This window comes from Cetorhinus maximus, chromosome 9 (assembly GCF_964194155.1).
Source record: "Cetorhinus maximus chromosome 9, sCetMax3.hap1.1, whole genome shotgun sequence".
Lineage (NCBI taxonomy): Eukaryota > Metazoa > Chordata > Chondrichthyes > Lamniformes > Cetorhinidae > Cetorhinus > Cetorhinus maximus.
The window spans coordinates 29,802,071-29,824,777 of record NC_135887.1 but is presented as its reverse complement, the minus strand read 5'-3'; the positions used below and the strand labels follow the sequence as shown (position 1 = coordinate 29,824,777).

The 22,707-nt window shown below is 41.9% G+C and overlaps 1 protein-coding gene across 1 annotated transcript; it reads right to left on the bottom strand.

Moving 5' to 3' along the window:
* Positions 1-6,515: 6,515 nt before the first annotated feature.
* On the bottom strand, positions 6,516-21,106 carry polr2j (RNA polymerase II subunit J). Its single transcript, XM_078548410.1, has 4 exons — positions 20,987-21,106; positions 15,350-15,439; positions 13,358-13,532; positions 6,516-6,696 (listed from the first exon to the last, which is right to left on the bottom strand). Exons 1-4 carry the CDS (start codon positions 21,037-21,039, stop codon positions 6,661-6,663), a joined length of 354 nt encoding a protein of 117 aa, XP_078404536.1. The 5' UTR covers positions 21,040-21,106; the 3' UTR covers positions 6,516-6,660.
* Positions 21,107-22,707: the final 1,601 nt, after the last annotated feature.

The window sequence follows — 22,707 nt, the reverse complement described above, 5'->3', positions numbered from 1 at the left end:
GGCACCATTTGTTTTGAATGTTTGTTTGGTTCAGTAATACTAATGACCTATCTCTTGACACTTTTCAATGCTACAAACAATACTTTGATTATTGTAACTAATTACATTGCATGTTTGCTCACAACTTTATATGATGTTTCTAGAAACAGTGAAAATGAGAGAATTTAAGTGAGTATTTTCTCCCCTTTTGTTATTTCCAAGGTTCTGTGATCTGTGTATTCCTTTGGGAGATGATGGGAGGGAGGAGTCAAAAAAATTTAATTGTACCAAGGTCCACAGTCTCTACGAGTCCTTTTGTGTCAGTAGATGAAGAGGAATCACCCTCCCTACAGTCAAGTAGCTCACTGTCAGGGGAAAATTTGGAAGATGAGGCTTAGGTTTGAATATAAGTTACCCAACACTTTGCATTTATTCTACCCCCCATAAAAAAGTATGCATAATTGTAATGTTCAAGCTGATAAGACAGTCATCCTGCCTTATTAATAAGATGTGGATTGGTAAAGCATCAATGAGAGCTGGAATCCTTTTCTCTACACCAGATAACCCTACAGGCTCGCTTTGAGAACTTACTTTAGATTGGAAAATTGTGCATTTCAGTTTGCTATTTAAGAAATGCGAGGGGAAAACCAGGTAATTATAGACCTGTTTTTTTTTCTCTATCATGGAACCTGGGCAAGACCATCATTTGTTGCCTATCCCTAGTTGCCCTTGAACTAAGTTGCTTGCTCAGCCATTTCGGAGGGCAGTTATGAGTCAACCACATCACTGTGGGTCTGAAGCCACATGGTAAGGATAGCAGATTTCCTTCCCTAAAGGACATTAGTGAACTGGAGGTTTTTACAATCAATAATAGTTGGCATGGTCACCATTATTGAGACTAGCTTTTTATTCGAGGTTTATTAATTGAAATTGAATTTAAATTCCATCAGCTGTCATGGTGGGATTTGAAACGATGTCCCCAGAGCAGTTTGGGCCTCGGGATTACTAGTCAAGTGACATTGCCAATACACTCCACAAAATTGTCAGAAAAGGATAGGTGATTGAACACTCAGAATTTTCAGCAGATCAGAGAACCAGCATGGATTTGTAAAGAAAGGGTAGGTTGTGCCTGGTGAACCTGATTAAACCTTTTGACAAAGTGGCCAAAGTAGTAAGCAGGAAAATGTCTATGCATGTTATTTATGTGAAATTCCAGAAAGTTGAAGGTCATGGAGTTTGAAGGCAAATTATTGAACTGGCTAGGAAACTGGCTGAGCAGCAGGAGACAGAGTTAAGTATTAATGGACTAGTACTTTAATTGACAGGATGTGACGAGTGGTGCCCCATGATAATTTGGGGTCTCAACTCGTTACCATATTTATTAACGACTTAGATGATGTAATAGAAAGTTGTAAATTTAACAATGACCCAAAGAAAAGCAGTGTAGATATATTTCGTTAGATTGAATGGGCAAAACTGTAGCAACTAGATTTCAGCTTAGGCAAATGTGAGGTCATCTTCTTTGGATCTTAAAAGGATACAGGGTAATGCTAAGAAAATATAGTTTTCAAGATTTTAAGGGTAATGGATATCTTCCCTATTTCCACTGGGTGGGGAAGTCTTGGGCTAGGGAGAATAGTCTAATAATTAGAGCCAGACTTCTCAGGAGTAAAATAGGGGAAAAGGGCGATAGAAGTTTGGAATTCTCTGCCTCATAACCTTTGATAGGTTTTTGTTAACCAGTTTAAAGCTGCAACTGACATTTGTGGAAAAGGCAGGCATATGGAGATCTGTTGCAAATCAGCCGTGAGCTCATTGAATGATGGAATAGGCTCAAGGGACTAATGGCCTACTGCTGTTTTTATATGTAAGATGGTCTTCAGTGCAAATACTGTTAGTGCTCGAGGTGGTTTAACACCAACTAAAAGTCTGACAAATAGAGCTTTCTAAACAATCTGCATCTAAGCTCTCTGGACTTTGTAAGTGAGATCTGTCCCTACAGGAAGAGAGAGAGAGTGTACTTTAAATTGGGCCCAAGATTAATGTGTTCAATATAGTGTAAAACTGAAAAAGAGATTGTCTCACAATGTTGTTTTTTCTCCTGTTTGGATGACATCAAATTAATTTAGCAAAAAAAATTGGATATCTGGTATAAAATAAGACATAGGAGCAGAAATTAGGCCAATCGGTCCATCGAGTCTGCTCCGCCATTCAATCATGGCGAAGTTTCTCAACCCCATTCTCCCGCCTTCTCCCCGTAACCTTTGATCCCCTACAATCAAGAACCTATCTATCTCCGTCTTAAATACACTCAATGACCTGGCCTCCACAGCCTTCTGTGTCACTCCAGTCAAACATTTAAACACTTCAAAGGAATAAAAACAAAATGTTGGAAATATTCAGCATTCAGGCAGTATCTGTGGAAAGTGAAACAGTTGACATTTCAGGCCAATTGAGTTTTTTCCTAACAGTTTCAAAGCAAGGATAGAGACCAGAAAAAGGGAGGAAAGAATAAAAGGAGTGATCTATGATCGCGTGGAAGGCAAGACCCCTTAAATGACGAAAGGAATAATTGGTGTAAAGCTAAAGAGGGTGGTCATGGGAAAGTAAAGAAACAAAAAGACGGATCCAAAGGAACTAAATAGCAAAAGCAGAACAATTACTACCAACTTCTATCTGGAAAAAAGGGGACAGTAGCTATGATTTGCTATTGTTACACTCAGTGCTGAGTTTGAAAGGTTGTAAGGACCTAATGGAAAGATAAGATGCAGTTTCCTCAATCTTCTGTTGAGATTTGGGTAGGAAGCCAAGAACAGAGACCTGAATGGAGGAGGATAACTAATGGAAGACAAGCAGAAGCCTAGATCTGACTTGCAAACTGAATGGAGGTGTTCAGCAGAAGTGATCACCCAATACAAAAACAAAAATACCTGGAAAAACTCAGCAGGTCTGACAGCATCTGCAGAGAGGAATACAGTTAACGTTTCTAGTCCATATGATTCTTCACCAGAACTAAGGAAAAATAGAAAAGAGGTGAAATATGAGCTGGTTAAGGGGGGGGGTGGGACAGGTAGAGCTGGATAAAGGGCCAGTGATAGGTGGAGATTGCCAAAAGATGTCTCAGACATAAGGACAAAGAGGTGTTGACAGTGGTGATATTAGCTAAGAAATGAGCAAATGGTGACATTAAAGGTAGAAAGCAGGATGAGCAAGGTACAGAGCCCTAGTAGGGGTGGGGGGAAGGGATCGAAATAGGCTAAAATGTAGAGATAAAACAACGGATGGAAATCCATTTAAAAATAATGGAAATAGGTGGGAAAAGAAAATATATAAATTATTGGGAAAAGGGGGATCGGAAAGGGGGTGGTGATGGAGGAGAGAGTTCATGATCTAAAGTTGTTGAACTCAATATTCAGTCCGGAAGGCTGTAAAGTGCCTAGTCGGAAGATGAGGTGCTGTTCCTGATCACACAATATTTGTTTGGTCTGTAGAGAAGCCTTCATTGTGTAAAGAATACAGGTAAATCAGTGGAAGGAGTGCTTGGGGCCTGGACAGGGGGAAGGAGGTATAACAGCAGGTTAAATTAACCTCCTGCACTTGCACAGGAAGGCACCGTGAAGGGGAGCGGGTATTGGGGGTGATTTGAACAGTGGATCGGGGTGCCCCAGAAAAAATGGTCCCTTCAGAATATTGAAATAGAAGAGGGAATCTGTTAAATGGAGGTTGGTTAGGTAGATGATGTCGGGGCACTGTATGGTGGTTCTGGGAGGACAGGGTATGGGCTGTATTGCAAGAAATGGGACAGACAAATAATGAGGGATCTCTCAACCATGGTGAACAGGAATCTTCAGTTAAGGCAAAAGGAAGACTCATCTGAAACACCGGTGCGGAAAGTGGCTTTGTCAGAATTGATGCAATGGAGAAACTGGGAAATAGGGTCTCCCCTAGATAATAGAGTTCTTATAAGAAGTGAGATAGGAGAAAATGTAATCAAGATAGCTGTAGGTGGTGATGGGTTTACAGTAGATGCTGGTTGACAGCTATTCCCAGAAATAGAGATTGACCTTTTGAGTGATAGTGGAAACAGTGTTGATGAAATTTACCAAAACCGAATGAGAGCGGGAAGCAGCACTGATGGCAATTAACATACTAGAAAAAAGTTGAGATGGGGTCCTGAGTAGGACTGGAACAAAGGATGTTCTTTATCCTGTGAATAGGTAGACATAGCCAGGATCTATACAGGCTCCCATTGCAATTTTATTTTAGAGGAATTGAACAGTGTCGGATGTTATTCAATATAATTTGAAGGGAATTGATGAGACGTCATATTTGTGGCATTTGTGCCATCCATTATAATTGAGTACATTCAGATTTTGTATAAGATTGTCAGGAGAAGGATAATTGACAGAAAAGGTTACTGACGTAGCAGTGCTGATAAATGTATTCAAAATCCCATCTAGATTTCAAAAAGGAGCTAATGTTTATAATATTCAATTGACTTGCTTCAGATGCCAGTTTGAGATGAAATTTTGATCAGGGGAAGTGAGTTGATATTTTTAAAGCTTATCATTTCAGTATACATTTTAATATTTGTTGTGAGAACATGCCCTTAATAATTTGACTTCCTCATTTTGGATTTTTCCCAAATTATAGTCTACCTAGTTATTGGGAAGTTAATTTAGAATGATCATGTTGCTTATAGTTCTATATTTCTGCACAAGCTAAAAGTGGTTCACTTTGTCTGTGTCAGAGATCAGGGGAAAAAGGTTAAGTTATAGAATAGTAGTAGCTATGACTTGGCATTCAAAACATTTAGGTGTTGGTCTTGGTCTACATTTGTATGGATGGAAATTTGGTTGAAGGATTGAAAACAGTGTTGGGAGAAAAGGTGTTGCTTAGATTTTACGATGGTGTACCATGTCCCACACAAAATCCAAATTAATTTCTGGCAAATTTAAGACGATCAAAAAAAACTCATTTCTTGGTGTACTTTTAGCAGCTTCTTGTTGGGAAGGTTTAGGTTCCGATTTCACCCATAAGAATTTGTTTCCATGAGTTATACTTTATTTCTCATGTCCACACTGGATCTGGTGAGGGCCAGTTCCATAGTCGGTTTAGTCTTGTCAAATCCCTCTTCACTCAATTAAAAATTGATCATGATCTGCTTTTAGTAAGTACTGAAGCTTATTTGTATAGTTTTCTGCAAGCTTTGCTTGCCAAGGTAACCCATGGTGTAAGAAACACTTTTTTAGCAGATAGACTTGAAGTAGTTGAGACAGATTTGATAAACAAGTTATGCACCAGATATTTTGCAATTGTTGTCCTTTGGACCTGAGGCAGTGTTTCAAAGCTACAGGCTGCTCTCATCCAACTTTTATGAAATTTGAAGATCCTGAGGAAAGACTTCTCCGTTCTTTGTGTTCTTGGTTGTCAGAATGGGTGCAATATTGGTGTCCTTGTCAACATTTACCCCTAAAACCTGGTTTTTAATTATTGTGCATAAGTTGGCTGTTGCATTTCTATATCTTACTGGAGATTAAGATTAAAGTATGGCTGTAAAGTGCTTTATAATATCCTGAGGTTGGCAGAAGTGCCATATTACGCAAGTCTTTCTTCCAATATCTCTGCATAGAATCCCCATCAGTGTTATGATCCCTGTAGAGATGGGTAACTTATTAAAAAGGAATCCCCACGACAACAACAAAGAAAACCACTGGGCATTATTTTGCTTTTTAAAGCTGTAACCAAATCAACATAATTCAAACATTCATTAACAGGTAAAGGATATTTCAAAAAAAAAGCTAAATTTTACTTTAAATAGTCAATGCAACAAAGATATGCCTCACGCAGTTACAAGCTTCTTGCACAAATGTGGGACCATGTGCAATCTCTCAATCCTTTGGGCTTGGTCTTCATTTTGTAGGATCTCTCACCTCCCACTCAATTACTTTGGATGGAATACAGCTGCTGGTGTATTTCTATGAACCCCTACATCACTTGGGTAACGACTGATGCCACAGAATCCCCAGAGGTGCCTCTTCTCTGACTCTTAAATAGTCTGGTGGGCTCTGGCACCATGTCAATAGCAGTAATGGGTTATCCAAACCAAAATCCCTCACTCCTGTCTTTTCCAACTACACACTGTAGTCTCTGCTCTATTCTCAAAGACTCCTGCCTCAATACCAGGATCTGTTCAAAGACTGCCAAACAGAAAAGCTATGTCCAGAGAGAGCCTTGCTTGTTTGCTCTTTGCACCAATTCCCAGACTTCTGAACTACCCGAAAAGAAAAACAGGCTGACCCCACCCCACTGTCAGCTGGTCATCCACATGGCAACCCCAGGTCACAAGGCCATTTCTTAGAACCTAATTATGTCAATGAGAAAAGCAATTAACCTGTTTCAAAATACTCCCCAGCAAATTTTGTTGTTAAAGGGGCATTTGCACAAAACAAAATATAGGCTTTGCCCAACACATGGGTCATGACCAGTATCATGGTGAGAACTGCTTCCAAATAATCACTATCAAGTTCTGATACTTAAATGAAACAGAGCTTTATTTTATCTGTACAGCAAGACATAAGTGAAACAATGATTCAATATTTAAAAAAAACAAACATACAAGAGTTCTCGGACCTAAAAATACACCTTCTGCCATTATAACATTTAAGATACGTCAACTTCTCATTCAATTCCTTCTTGTTTATCTTTGATGGCAACCTGGAAAACAAGATAAATTTAAGTAGTTGTGCTTTTTGCTCAAGTAATTTACATCAATGCAATAATGTGAGGGATCATCATTTTGCAGTTTCAATAATGATCCATATGGAACCAGATCAAAAGCAAAAACATTCTGGCTTCTTCTGAAGATGGTGCACAATCAATCAGGCACTTTCTAGGCTATTGATGTTTAATTGAACATAATTCATTCTTCCAGCCAGAGTCAACGAATAACAGTCACGAACACTTTTTTTTTTGTTCCCTTCGCTGTGGGTTTCAGGGCAACTGCAGCCCACAGAATTTTAACGGCGCAGGAGGCCATTCAGCCCATTGTACTGCCTTTTCCCCGTAACCTTGCACATTGTTTCTATTCAAATCATCATCTAATTCCCTCTTGAATGCCTCGAATAAACTTGCCTCCACCACACTTCCAGACAGTGCATTCCAGACCTGAACCACTCGTGTGAAAAAAGTTTTTTCTCACATCAGATTTGCTTCTTTTGCAAATCACTTTAAATCTGTGCCCTCTCGTTCTTGATCCTTTTATGAGCGGAAACAGCTTCTCCCTATCTACTCTGTCCAGCCCCCTCAAGATTTTAAACATGTCTATCAAATCTCTCAGCTACCTTTTCTCCAAGGAGAACAGTTCCAATCTATTCTCATAGCTGAAGTTTCTCATCCCTGGAACTATTCTTGTAAACTTCTTCTGCACTCTCTCCAATGTGTTCACATCCTTCCTATAATGTGGCACCCAGAACTGTATACAATACTCCAGCTGAAGTCTAACGAATGCCTTATATAAATTTAGTATAACCTCCCTGCTCCTGTACTCTATGCACCTATTAATAAAGCCCAGGATACTATATGCTTTATTAACTGCTCTCTCCACCTGTCCTGCCACCTTCAATGATCTAAGCACATATACACCCAAGTCTTTCTGCTCCTTTACCCACTTTGAAATTTCACCCCTTATTTTATATTGTCTATGTTCTTCCCACCAAAATGTACCACCTCACACTTCTCTACATTGAACTTAATCTGCCACCTATCTGCCCACTCCACCAACTTGTCTATGTCCTCTTGAAGTTCCACACCATCCTTCTTGCAGTTTACAACACTCCCAAGCTTTGTATCATCTGCAAGCTTTGAAACTGTCCCCTGCACACCAAGATCTAGATCATTAATATATATATATATATATATATATATCAGGAAAAGCAAGGGTCCCAATACCGGCCCCTGGGGAACTGCACTAAAAACCTTCCAGCCCGAAAAATATCCATTGACCATTACTCTCTGCTTCCTATTTTTCAGCCAATTTTGAATCCACGTTGCTACTGTCCTTTTAGAAATCCATGTTGGCTCTTCCTTATTAACCCATATTTTTCCATGCGACTACTAATTCTATCCTGAATAATTGTTTCTAGAATCTTGCCCACCACTGAAGTTAAACTGACTGGTCTGCAATTACTGGGCTTATCCTTACAACCTTTTTTGAACAAGGGCGTAATGTTTGCAATTCACCGGTCCTCTGGCACTACCCCTGACTCTAGGGAAGACTGATAGATTATGGCCAGTGCCCCTGCAATTTCTACTCTCACTTCCTTAAATAGTCTTGGATGCATCTCACCCGGTCCCGGTGCCTTGTCAACTTTAAGTACCAGCAGTCTATTCAACATTTCCTCCTTGTCGATTTTGAACCCTTCTAAGTAATAGAGTTTCCTCGTCTGTCACCATGGCCTGGGTAGCATCTATCTCCTTGGTAAAGATGGATGCAAAGTATTCATTTAATACCTCAGCCATGGCCCCTTCATCCATGTGTAAATTCCCTTTTGGGTCTCTAATTGGCCCTACTCCTCCTTATCATCTTTTTACTACTTACGTGTCTATAGAAGACTGAGATTCCCCTTTGTGTTGACTTCCAGTCTTTTCTCATAATCCTTCTTTGCCTCTCTAATATGCTTTTTCACCTCCCCTCTGAACCTTCTGTATTCCTCTTGGTTCTCAATTGTATTTTCTACCTGACACCTGTCATAAGCACACTTTTTTTTTATCCCTCTATTCCAAGATCACAGCCTCACAACAAACCAGGGGTTTAAGCTGGAACCTTAGGCCATATTAGGTATCACATCACATGTTCCACTGAACCATAGCGACTGTAGCTAAAATTATCTAATGTACATAGGAAAAGGATGAGTTTACTTTAAACAAATTGGTCAGGATAATAACTTCAAAAAACATTCAGCTCCGAGAAATGTACATTTCAGTAGACCCTGTGGACTGCTCAGGATAGCTAATGCAAGTTAAATGATGCCTGGATAGAACACAAAATAATTGCCCGTTACAAACCATTTATTCTAACACATCAATCTGTCCAGAATTTACCAAGACTTAACAGATTACTAGAAACTCATTTGGTCACCAGAGGTACAAGTCATGTCAAATTGCTATCAGAAACGCCATGTTCATTTTGTTAAAGTCACTAAAAATGACAGGATCACAGTAGCAAACAGAGGTAAAGTGAGGATCCGAATCCCTTTAAATTCTGACCCAAGACCATAACTTGCCCCAAGGCTTCTGAAAGTGCCAATCAGCTGGGATTAACAAAGATTGACAACCTCTACTGAAGGGAAATACATATCTTCTGCCTGACCTCTAAGCAACATGGTGACTTCAAGAGCTCACCACAGCGAAGTACTGAAAGATAAGCCATTATTGGAAATGGTCTTGGCTATAATTGGACAGATAAGAGTGAAACTAAGTGGGGGGCAGTCTACTGAGCTGGAAAACAGAGCAGCGGAATTGGTACAGGATGGTGTCAAAGGCTTCAAAGATGTTAAGGAGAACAAGAACAGCTAATTTGCTGCCACAATCATTTCTGATTCTGTAGGGCCAATTGAGTGCTGTGGTAGGGTTGGAAGACAAGAGTTGCAGGAAAGAGGCATAAATTCGACAGGTGACAGCACGTTCAAGAACTTTGAAAATAAGTTGGAAATTGAGGACAAGGTCGGGGAGGGTGTCTTGAAGGAGGAGAAATGGATTGAAACGGACACAACTGTTTTCAATGTTAGCATAGGGAGGGGGGCAGAGTGAGTGGTCAACAGTTTAGTGGGGATAAAGTCATGGGAGTAGGAGGTGGACCTCAGGGAAGTAAACTTGGAGAAGGCAATAAGGGGAGAGAGACAGAGCTAGGGCTAAGGCAGGAGGAAGCTTGGAGGGAAGTTTGGTTTGGTGAGCATGGAATGAGGCAGCTGAACAAATGGTCACCATCTTAGTGACAAGGTTGGAAACATGAAAGGAGAAAAGTTAAGGAAAATAACAAAGAGGGAGAAATTAGAGCATGTGAAGTATTTTATGTGTGTTTTCACAGCAGACATAAAAAGCATCCCAAGAATTGCCGAAAATCACGAGGTAAAAGGGAGGGAGGAACTTAAAACAACCATGATCACGAGAAAAAGTACTGGGAAAAAGAATGGGGCTAAAGGCTGACAAGTCCCCTGGGCCTGTTGGCCTGCATCCTGAAAGAGGTGGCTCAGTGATAGTTGGTTACAATCTTCCAAAATTCCCTAGATTCTGGAAAGGTCCCAGTGGATTGGAAAACTGCAAATATAATAGCTCATTCAAGAGAGGGAGACAGAAGGCAGGAAACTATATGCCAGTTAGTCTAACATCTGTCTGGGAAAATTCTAGAATCCATTATTAAGGACGTAGTAGTAGGACACTTAGAAAATTACAATCAGGCAGAGTCAACATGATTTGTAAAAGAGAATTGTGTTAGGCAAATTTATTAGAGTTCTTTGAGGATGTAACAAGCAGGGTGGATAAAGGGGAACCAGTAGATGTGTATATGGATTTCCAAAAGGCATTTGATAAGATGCCACATACAAGGTTACTGTATAAGATAAGAGCTTATGGAGTTGAGGGTGATATGTTAGCAGGAATAGATGACTGACTTAAATAACAGAAAACATAGAGTCAGGATAAATGGGTAATTTTTAGGTTGGAAAACTAACTAGTGGAATGTCACAGGGATCAGTGCTGGAGCCTCAACTATTTAGGATCTATATTAATGCAAGCTGTGAGGTGGATACAAATAGTCTGCAAAATAATATAGATAGGTTAAGCTAGTGGAGAAAAACTTGGCAGTGGGAAAATGTTAGGTTGTCCACTTTGGCAGGCAGAATAGAAAAGCAGAATATTATTTAATTGGAGAGCCTGCAGAATGCTGCAGCACAGAGGAATCTGGTATATCCACCTTATATATAAATCACAAAAAGTCAGCATGCAGGTACATCAAGTAATTAGGAAAGCAAATGCAATGTTGGCCTTTATTGCAAGGGGGATGGATTATAGAAGTAGGGAATTCTAGCTACAGGTGTACAGGGCATTGATAAGACTGCACCTAGAGTATTGTGTACAGTTTTAGTCTCCTTTCTTAAGGAAGGATTTACTTGCACTGGAAGCAGTTCAGAGAAGGTTCACTAGGCTGATACCTGGGATGAAGGGGTTGTCTATTGAGGAAAGGTTGAGTAGGTGTGCCTATACTCATTGGAGTTTAGAAGAACGAGTTGTGATCTTAATGGGAGCACACCAGAAAAACAACCAGAATGGGATTGATAAGGTTCCATTGGGTACAAGGGCATCATCGGTGGGGGAAGTGCACGAGCAAGCTGGCAACTGCAGAAGTATCTTTGTTATAAAGGATGGACATTGGTTGAAAGGTAGGCGATGGAGGGTGCAGATAAAAGGAATGATCTTTGATTGGCAGAAAGTGATGAGATGCATTTCCAAGAGATCTGTACTTTGCTTTTAACTATATCTCTCAAATACTTGGATGAAGGTATAATAGAGTTGCATATCCACATCTGCAGATGATGCTATATTCTGATGCACAAGCTGTACAGATAGGTGTAGGAAAGGACATGGACAGCCTAAGTGACTGGTAATTGCAGTTCAGTTGGGAGAAATTAGATAATCTGCTTTGGATCTGAGCAAGCGAAATCAGATTAATTTCTAAATGGTTGGAGGCAATGAATTGTAACAGAGGTATGGGATGTGGTTACCCATGTACCAAGGCTCCTTAGACAACGCCTCCCAAACCCACGACCACTACCACCTAGAAGGGCAAGGGCAGCAGATAGATGGGAACACCACCACCTGGAGGTTCCCCTCCATATAACTCATCATCCTGACTTGGAAATATATCACCATTACTTCACTGTCACTGGGTCAAAATCCTGGAACTCCCTTCCTAACTGTACTGTGGGTGTATCTACACCACATGGGCTGCAGCAGTTCAAGAAGGCAGCTCACCACCACCTTCTCAAGGGCAATTAGGAAGGGGCAATAAATGCTATGGCACAGGTGCAAACTGCAATTAAAAAGACTAATAAAATCATGGCTCTTATTTCAAAAGAGCTGGAATGGGAACTGGGGGGGGTGTGTGTGGAGGGAGGGCGGTGGTGCCGAGCAAAGTTAAAACTTAAGGAGTAGAGCCATGGTCAGGGCCTGAGGTCCTGCACCATTTCTGTGCACCACATCCAAGTAAAGATGTACTGGCCTGGGTGGGTGCACCTCAGAGATTTACCAGAATGATAAAGGATTAAATGATGAGGGCAGGTTACATAAACTTGGCACGTATTTCCTTTAAATTTAGGGGAGATCCAATCGGGGTATTTAAAACGATAGAGGAATTTACGAAGGTTTATACAAAAAAACTGCCTCTGGTGATACGGGTGTATAACCTTAAAATTAAAGTTGGTCCACTGAGGAGTGAAATAAGGAAGCTTTTTTCACACAAAGAGTGGTAGAAATATGGAAAGTTTCCATTGTCCCAACAAAAACAATTGGATACTAGGCAATTAACCTTTTAAGACTGAGGTCAATAGATTTTTGTTAGGTGAGGGCATCGAAGGGTATGGAGGAAACAAGGGTGCATGGAATTGAGGCAAAGATCACCCATGATCCATATGGATGGAGATCAGGCTCAATGGGCTGAATGCTCTACTCCTATTCCTACACATTGTGACAAATTGAATACTAAAAAGTTAACAGTTAAGAGTTTAAAAGTGCAGTTGTTCATGAGTTAGGATTTATTTCCATGCCAGATACAGAAGGATGCAAGGTTAGGAAGGGTTGGGGGATGTAGGCAGTAGGGATACAAGTAAGTAATTAACAACAGGAAATGCTGGAAATACTCAGCAGATCTGGCAGCATTTGTGGAGAGAGAAACATTATCAGGACTATGGAGGTAGGGGATGACAAGATTAAGGGTGTGGCCATAATATTCTCAGGTCAAGTAAAAGAGCTGGTTAAACAGTAAACTCCCTTTACACTGTTTCAATGCTATGCGTTATCCCTAAACTTTAAAGAGCACATGTGTGATATATTCAGTTCTTACACCAACCAGTCTTGAGGTGTCCAAGTGAGACTGACTATGGCAATGTGAAGACTTCTGTCCTTATACACACATTCACATAACATCTAGGACTTGTTCATACAGGCATGAATGGACACTGTTCTAAACCACTGCATTGCTACGGCTGCACAATGATAGATTTCCAATTTACTGAAACATATCCAAAACAAAGTGTTTTAGTCTCAAGTGAGGTTAATTGGTTTTGTCAGCCACCAATGCATCAATCTCCAAACATGAACTTACTCGGAACCGTTCTTCTAGCAGTGATAGTTCACTGATCAGGTCGGTGATGGCGTTTGTAAAGGCTTCCTGTGGACTGTAGTCGGGAGTGGTCTGCACACGGATAACAATTTTATGTTCAAGAGGATGGGGTACCTTGTAACCTGCAAATAACACCTGAGGGTCTTTCAGCAGCTGCCTGTAAAATAAAACAGCACATCAAAACAGGATGTCTCATAATCAAAGACAACTTTCCCTCAAATCCCTAATTTTTCCTCAGATTCCTACACTTGAGGTTGGCCATGAGCACTGCACTGCTAACCTGCTGTAAATGGGCAAGTGTGAGACATACATTTTTTCAGCCTGCTTATTTACAGAATCAAACTGCTGACCATGCTGATATTGCTAATTAGCGTGTCACATAATCCACACTGGTATATGTTGCTCTCCAACACTGGGAGGCCTCTACACAAGGTATCACATACTCCCAAGTACCATATTATCCATGCGTTCTGAAAAAGATTCCAGGGGAAGAGCGCTCCATGTTCATATTGTTTCCACACCGTGTTTGCAAAGTTCTCTCCATGTGCATTAATTAAAAAAACTACTTTTTTAGTTCCTGTTTACTAAAATAAAATGGATAGAATATAAGTCCAATAAATATAAATCAGCAACTTATACAGGCTTTTCAGTCTGTTAAAGGGAGGGGGGAAGGGGCAAAAATTAATTTAAGTATAAAACCACCCTTTCTTTTAATTAGTAGAGGTAACTGTGCAGAAGCGAACAGTTTCCATGTTGTCCTCACCACAAGTGACTCTTCAAGCTTATCACAGATCTGCCCAGCTCAGTCAGCAAGCAGCTTATATGGTCCTCCAAAGGAGTGGGGGTGAGCGCGTGATCACTACCGATTTGATTGAGGATGCAGGCCAAGAAACACCAGAGGATTCAAACCTCAATAGTGGCCTGGTACAGCTACCTAGCTGCAATAAATTTTAACCACTGTATGCAATGCATTAAAATCCTTATGTGAAGTAACTTTGGGTAATACAGCTTTGGTATAGATTATAACTAAATGTAATCAGTGTAGTAGGACATTCATTAGCTGGCATATATGTATATTAAGCAGCAGATATTAGTGAATAAACCGCCCATCTGTCACAGACTTGTTCTCCACGGTGGCTATTTTAAAACCTGAAGACGTGTTTTTGTCATGTTCTGTAGGCTTGCGTGCTTAGGTTATGATATATTACATCTTACAATACATGTTACTCTAAAAGTCTTATACAATTCCAAACATTTTGTTCAGAGTTGACAGGATCAAGATCTTTGACTGAGGCAGCCCTGTGACAGGGAAGGTGGTGGGTTGGGGGTTTTCTGTGAATTGGATGAGTGGGGTTTGTTGGTGTGCAATCCAGTCTGGGGTCTCCCTGGTTGCCAAGGTGGGCTGTAGTGCTGAGGATGAGTCCACATCTTGTGCTATCTATTCCCAATCAATGCACTGCCGTAGCATTACCGACTAGAGTACCATTGTTACCTGTTCATGTTTGAAGGTTACCTGTTCATGTTTGAAGGAGGCTGTTTCACCACATCAACAATATACAAGTTCTTGCTGCAAACAGTAATAACTGAGCATGAAGGCACAGGTAGTGTCTGGGAAAATGGACCATCATAGTGCAACAGTAACTAAGGCACACAGATCAGGATAATCTGAAATGAAAACAAAAAATGCTGGAAAAACTCAGCAGGTCTGACAGCATCTGTGGAGAGAGAGACAGAGATAATGTTTCGAGTCCGTATGACTCGAGTATTTTAATTGATAGATGCTATCAGACCTGAGTTTTTCCAACATTTTTTGTTTTCATTTCAGATTTCCAGCAGTATTTTGCCTTTAGATCAGGATAATCAGCATGTGGAGCCATATCAGCATGCAGATGCCTCTACAGAAGAGAAGGAACCCATCATCACTACAACTTAATTAGAATGGAACAGACTTGAGTGCTGAAGCTGTACACTTACGATCTGATGGTGTTACCCAGGGTGTGGTCCTCCTTGTTAATGGTGAACAGGCAGGCATTTGGCACTTTTGTGTCTTTTATTATTGTTATTCTGGAAAAAGAGAAAGGAAATTGATGATAGTACAAAACCACTTCATCAGCCACAGCCAGAGAATACCTGCATGCGAAACACACAATAGCCACTGGAGCAACAGCAGCAGGAGGGCAGAATTCAAGCCAGCATATGGTACTTCAAAAAAATATGTTATTAAAGGGAACATTTCCCAAGAAGCAAATCAGCTGGCAAACACTTTTTAAAAGGCACCATTCATGGGGAGCTCCGAAACTGAGCCATTACTGGTGCCATGATTCAGAATTCTGTGATTATGTTCCCTTGAAAATGACTTGGGCACCAGTTATTGGAATGTATGTTTTAGGCAGAAGCTTACCTGAAAGGGGGTACTTTCTTCAAATAGTCCATGTTGGATTGGCCACCCATAGGTTGAGAGGCAATTTAAATGCAATTGTTTTTGTACAGAGTGGCATGTTTGTTAGCAATGTCTGGTCAGGTCAATCAGATGTCTAGCACCTTAGTGTTGACAAACTTCTCCAAACAGGACACAGACACTAAATAGTCATGTTCTAGAAGAAACTCTGCTTTGGTTAGGAACACATACCTTTACAGAAAGTGAAGGCACCACCAAAATGGCCTAGAATACACGTTCTTTATTTTTGTAATAGTATGCGAACAAAGGTTATACTGATTGTACAGAGTGTGTCTCATCACACTCAGTGTTCTGTATGCTTTGCCTACTATGGAATAAAGCAGCTTACAAATTGAACCAAATAACATCTTGCCTACTGTTAACTCACTCTGCCTTAAGGAGAAATTAAAGTAGCGCATGTGTATGAGGCACAGATGTCATGAGGATGTAATGATGTCTGGAAATGAGTGAGTGGTCATGGCAAAACCCAAACTCAGCACCCGATGAACAGGTTATTGCTGAGTAAGTGCCACTTGATAACACTGTCAATGACCCCTTCCATCACTTTAGGATCAAGAGTAAACTGATGGAGCTGTAATTGGCCGGGTTGGATTTGTCCTGCTTTTTGTGTGCAGGACATACCTGAGCAATTTTCCACATTGCAGGGTAGATGCCAGTGTTGTAGCTCTACTGGAACACCTTGACTAGGGACGTGGCAAATTCTGGAGCACATCTTCAGTACTATTGCTGGAATATTGTCAAGGCCCATAGCCCTTGCAGTATCCAGTGCCTTCAGCCATTTCTTGATATCACATGGAGTGAATTGAATTATAAGAAGACTGGCGTCTGAGATACCAGGGAATTCAGAAGGAGTCTGAGAATGGATCATCCACTTTACACTTCCAGCTGAAGGGGGTTGCAAATATTTCAGCGCTGACTTTTGCTCTGATGTGCCGGGTTCACCCTCATTGAGGATGTGGATGTTTGTGGGGCTGCCTCCTGCAGTTAGTTATTTAATTATCCACTACCATTCACGACTGGATTGACAGGACTGCAGAGTTTTCATCTGATCTAATAGTTGTGGGATCGCTTAGCTCTGTGTAAGACATGCTGCTTCCACTGTTTAGCATGCATGTAGTGCTGTATTGCAGCTTCACCAGGTTGGTATCTTTAGGTATGGCTGGTGCTACTCCTGACATGCTCTCCTTTACTCCTCACTGAAGGGATACAGCAGGCTAATGGAACTGATTGGATTGCTCTAGAGAGAGCCGGCATGGACCCAGTGGACTGAATGGCCTCCTTCTGTACCATAACACTGTGACCTTATGAACCAGGGTTGGCCCCCTGGCTTGACAGTACTGGCAGAATGAGCGAGGGATGTACTGGGCCAAGAGGTTACAGATTATTATTGAATGCAATTTTGATGCTGATGAACCACATCACACTGATGGATACCAAGTTTTGAGCTGCTAAACGTGTTCTGATTCTATCCCATTTGGCATGGCGGCCGTGCCTCACAACACGATGGAGGGTGTCCTCAATGTGAACATGGACTTTGTCTCCAGCAGGACTGCGTGGGGTCATTCCTACCAATATTGTCATGGCCAGATGCATCTGCAACAGCTAGATCTTCATATCAAGTAGGCTTTGCCTTCTTGTTCATTCTCTTACCGCCTGTTGGAGGCCTAGTGTGGCAAATATGTCCTTCAGGACTTGGCCAATTCGGACAGTAGCAATGCTACCAGACCACTCTTGGTGATGGACATTGAAGTCCCAAATCCAGAGTACATTCTGTGGCTTTGCCCAAGTGGTGTTCTAAGTGCTTCTTCTAAGTGGTGTTCAACAGAGGAGCACTGATTCATCAGCAATGGGAGGGTGGTAAGTGGTAACCAGCAGGAGATTCTTTGCCCATGTTTGATCTGATGCCATGAGTCTTCATGGGGTCCGGGCACTGGGCACCCCCCATCACGGCACTGAGCTCCCCCACACCCCCAAACCATCAGCCCCCATTGAATACTAAGCTCCCTCTTCCCCAGTCAATGTTGAGGGCTCCCTGGGCAACTCCCTCATGACTCTATACCACTGTGTCACTGCCTCTTCAGGAATGGCAATACGAACATACAGACAAACTTACAAATTAGGAGCTGGAGTAGGCCACTCGGCCCCTCAAGCCTGCTCTGCCATTCAGTAAGATCATGGCTGATCTGAATGTAACCTCAACCCAACAATCCTGCTTACCCCTGTTAACCTCTCACCCTCTAGTTAATTAAGAATCTATCCAGCTCTGCCTTAAAATATTCAAAGACTCTCCTTCCACTGCCTTTTGAGGAAGAGAGTTCCAGAGACACTCAACCCTCAGAGAAAAATTTCTCATCTGCCTTAAATGAGCAACCCCTTATTTTTAAACAGTGACCCCTAGTTCTAGATTCTGCCACAAAGGGAAACATCTTCTCCACATCCACCCTGTCAAGACCCCTCAGGATCTTAAAGGTTTCAATTAAGTTGCCTCTTACTCTTCTAAATTCCAGTGGATACAAGCCTAAGCTGTCCAGCCTTTCCTCATAAGACAACCCACCCATTCCTGGTATTAGTCTAGTAAAGCTTCTGAACTGCTTCTAACACATTTACATCTTTCTTTAAATAAGGAGACCAATACTGTACACAATACTCCAGACGTGGTCTCACCAGCGCCCTGTATAACTGAAGCATAACCTCCCTACTTATGTTATCAATTCCCTTCACAATAAATTATAACATTTTACTAGCTTTCCTAATTACCTGCCGTACTTGCATACTAACCTTTTGTGATTCATGCACTAGGACACCCAGATCCCACTGAATCTCAGAGCAATCTCTCACCATTTAGATAATAAGCCTCTTTTTTATTCTTCCTGCCAAAATGAACAATTTCACATTTGCCCACATTATACTCCATTTGCCAGATCTTTGCCCACTTACTTAATCTATGTCACTGTGTAGCCTCCTTACATCCGTTCACAATTTCCTACCCATCTTCATGTTCCTTCGGTCCCCTCATCCAAGTCATTTATATCAATTGTAAAGCATTGACCCCTATGGCACACCGCTCATCACATCCTGCCAACCAGAAAAAGACCCATTTATGCCAACTGTTTCCTGTTAGCTAGCCAATCTTCTATCCATGCCAATATGTTACCCCCTACACCATGAGCTTTTATTTTCTGCAATAACCTTTGATGTGGAATGTTAACAAATGCCTTCTAGAAATCTAAGTACAGTACATCCACTGGTTCCCCTTTATCCACAGCACCTGTTACTTCTTCAAAGAACTCCAATAAATTGGTTAAACATGATTTCCCTTTTACAAAACCATGTTGACTCAGCCCGATTGCCTTGAATTTTTCTAAGTGCCTTGCGATAACATTTTTAATAATAGCTCCAACATTTTCCCCATGACAGTTGTTAAATTAACTGGCCTGTAATTTCCTGCTTTCTGTATCCCTCCCTTTTTGAATAAAGGAGTTATATTTGCTATTTTCCAATCTAATGGAACCTTCCCCAAAACTAGGGAATTTTTGGAAAATTAAAACCAACACATCAACTATCTCACTAGCCATTTCTTTCAAGACCTTAGGGTGAAGTCCATCCGGACCTGGGGATCTGTCAGCCCGCAGCTCCAACAATTTGCTCAATACCACTTCCCTGGTGATTGTAATTTTCCCCAAGTTCTTCCCTCCCTTCTACTTCTGATTTCCAGGATATTACTTATGTCCTCAATAGTGAAGACTGAACCAAAATACCTGTTCAATTCACCTGCCATTTCCCTACTTTCCATTATCAATTCCCCAGACGCACTCTCTATAGGACCAACACTCACGTTGTTCACTCGTTTATTAAAATATCTATAGAAACGCTTACTATCCGTCTTTATATCACTAGCTAGCTTTCTCTCATACTCTAATTTTTCCCTCCTTATTAATATTTTTGTCATTCTTTATTGTTCTTTATATTCTTTCCAACCTTCTGACCTGCCGCCTGTCTTTGCGTAATCATGTGCTTTTTAAGTTTTATGCTGTTTTATAATGATGGTGGTGTGAGACATTGTCTGTCAGGTATGATTTGTGGAGTAGGACTTGACTAGTTGCTTGACTAGTCTGTGGGACAGCTCTCCCAATTTTGGCACAAGTTCCCAGATGTCAGTGAGGAGGACTTTGGGGGGCTGACTGGGCTGGGTGTGCCATTATCGTTTCTGGTGCCTAGGGTTTCATTTTTATTTGACTTTTCGGTACTAGTTTGATACAACTGAGTAGCTTGCTCGGCCATTTCGGAGGGCAGTAAATAGAAACCACATTGATATGGGTCTGGAGCGACATATAGGCCAGGCCTGGGTAAGGATGGCAGATTTTCGTCCCTTAAGTATGTTAGTGAACCAGATGGGTTTTTATGATAATCCAGTAATTCTATTATTGAGACCAACTCTTTACTCCAGATTAGTTAATTAAATTTAAATTCCCCCAGCTGGCATGGTGGGATTTGAACTCATGTCTCTGTCGAATAATCCAGGCCTATGGATTACCAGCCCAGTAGCATCACCACTTTGCTCCTGTTGCCTGATATCAGGGGAAACGACCAAAAGCTTAGTCAAACAAGTAGGTTTGAAGAAACTTCCTAGAGGAGCAGAGAGAGAGATGGAGAGATCTGGGGAGGGAATTCCAGGGTTTAGGGCCAATGAGAGAGCGAGTAAAATCAGAGAAATACACAGACCAGAACGGAGTGAGTGTAGATACCGGAGAGGTTTGCGGGACTGGAAGAGAAATACAGTGAAAGGAGAGAGCAAACCCCCGGAGGGGGGGTTGAAAATAAGGATGAGAAGTTTAAAATCAAGCGTTGTTTGACTTAGAGCCCACACGGGTCAGTGAGCACAGGGGGGACAGACCACCATGAGCTGCCTCTCCCCGGCCTCCCGCCCACCTTAGCGCGGGCGGACCTGGGCCAAGCACAAAACCCCGGGCCCGGCCTCCCAAACACAGGCCCCGGATCCGCGTCCCGCCCCCGGGTGCCCACCGGCCCCGGCTGCAGACCCCGGCCCCCCGGGTACCACCCGGCTCCAGACCCCGGCCCCGCGCTCCGCCCCCCCCCGGGTGCCCCCCGGCTCCAGACCCCGGCCCCGCACTCCGTCCCCCGGCCTCACTCACTTCTTCTCTCCCTCGAAAAGCAGAAAACTCTCGAAGGCCGGCGGCGCGTTCATCTCGGAACAGACAAGGAGACAACAGGAGAGGCAAGAGAAGCCTTAGACTGAGAGCAACTGCAGCGCGCCACCGCTTGGCTACTCCGAGAACAGCGCCGCCGCCCGGATACTCCCGAGAACACCAACGCTTGGATATTTCTTGTACAGCGCCACCGCCTGGATACTCCGAGAACTACGCCACCACCTGGTTACCCCGAAAACAGCGCCGCCTGGAGACTCGGAGAACAGCGCCACAGCCCGAAAGTAAGGAAATCAGTGCCTTCAGCCTCCATCCCGTTTCCCCTCGCCCTGCCACCCAGGTTCGTTTCTCTTAGCTCCGTCACTGAGTGTGAGCAGAGTGACAAGGATGAGAGGGAATGGAGAGGATACGTGCCCAGTTCAATGGGAAGTGGGACTAGGAATAGAGGAGGGTTGGAAGGGAAGAGGTCCAGGGACACAGTGGCAGTGAGGGGATGGTGGAAGGAGAAGTTAGTGTTTGATGGAGGGTAAGAGAAGGGAAAGTGAGATCTCTAACCCTCAGTTGCTCCTTTCCCTGCCACCCATCCTAGAAAAGGGGAAGATCAAACAGAAAAAGAAAGCGTACGATAGGCACAAAGAACTAAGCACTGCAGATAGCCTAGGCGAATATAGGAAGTGTAGGGACAAAGTAAAAAAGGAAAGAAGGAAATCAAAGAGAGGGCATGAAAAAAGATTAGCGAGTAAAGTTAAAGATAACCCAAAGATGTTTTACCAATACATTAATGCTAAAAGGTTAGTTAAGGAAAAAGTGGGACCTATCAGAGATGAAGATGGAAACTTGTGTTTGTAGTTGCAGAAGCTGTGGGAAGGGTTTTGAATGAATATTTTGTCTCCGTGTTTACAAAGGAAAGGGAGGATGTAGATATAGTAGTCCAGGAGGAACACTGCGGGATATTGGACGGGATTGTCATAGAGAGAGGGGAAGTACTCGAAGGGTTGAAATCCTTGAAAGTTGCTAAGTCGCCAGGGCCAGATGGATTGTTTCCGAGGCTACTGAAGGAAGTCAGGGAGGAGATAGCAGATGCTCTGAGGATGATTTTCCAATCATTCTCATGATCAGCAATGAGAGACAAAAGTTTAAAAAAAAGACAAACAACACAATCAACAAATCACTTTATTGTTTTAAACAGATTATAAAAGAGAAATTTACATGCATCTAGAGTAATATCTTACATTTATTAGACATAAGTGTACAGAGACTCATACATATCAATTACATAGTTGTCAACCAATACCGTGGAATGAGCTGATGTGGTACCTGATCAATAAAAGTACCAGTCAAGAAAATGTTTAAGATCTTTAAGCCATATTGGCAAAAAGAAATTAAGTTAAAAAAACATCCTGGCACATTTTTGAAGAAGAAACCCTGAATAATCCCACTTCAAATCCACCCAACCTTTTAATGTGCTCCCCCAACTCTCCAGCTCCCTCAACTTCCCCATCAAAAACATATCTTGGAGTTTTCTGCAGATCTGAGGACGAATTTTCAACCTACATCTTGACATCTAAACGTGCAATAATGTATAGTCTTTAAAAAGAATTGCTGGCATCTCGAAGCTGATCTGGCCAAGTTGATTGGCCACTTCCTCAACGTATGAGAGAAGGCAGTGTAAAGTTCTCATTCTAAAAATGAAATGCCCGGATAAGAAT

Excerpts from the sequence above, each read along its gene's own strand:
- polr2j (XM_078548410.1), bottom strand. The coding sequence starts at position 21,039 with ATGAACGCGCCGCCGGCCTTCGAGAGTTTTCTGCTTTTCGAGGGAGAG. Across the intron at positions 15,440-20,986 it reads CTTTTCGAGGGAGAGAAGAA|AATAACAATAATAAAAGACA; the intron begins GTGAGTGAGGCC and ends CTCTTTTTCCAG. Across the intron at positions 13,533-15,349 it reads CTGGGTAACACCATCAGATC|GCAGCTGCTGAAAGACCCTC; the intron begins GTAAGTGTACAG and ends TTTATTTTACAG.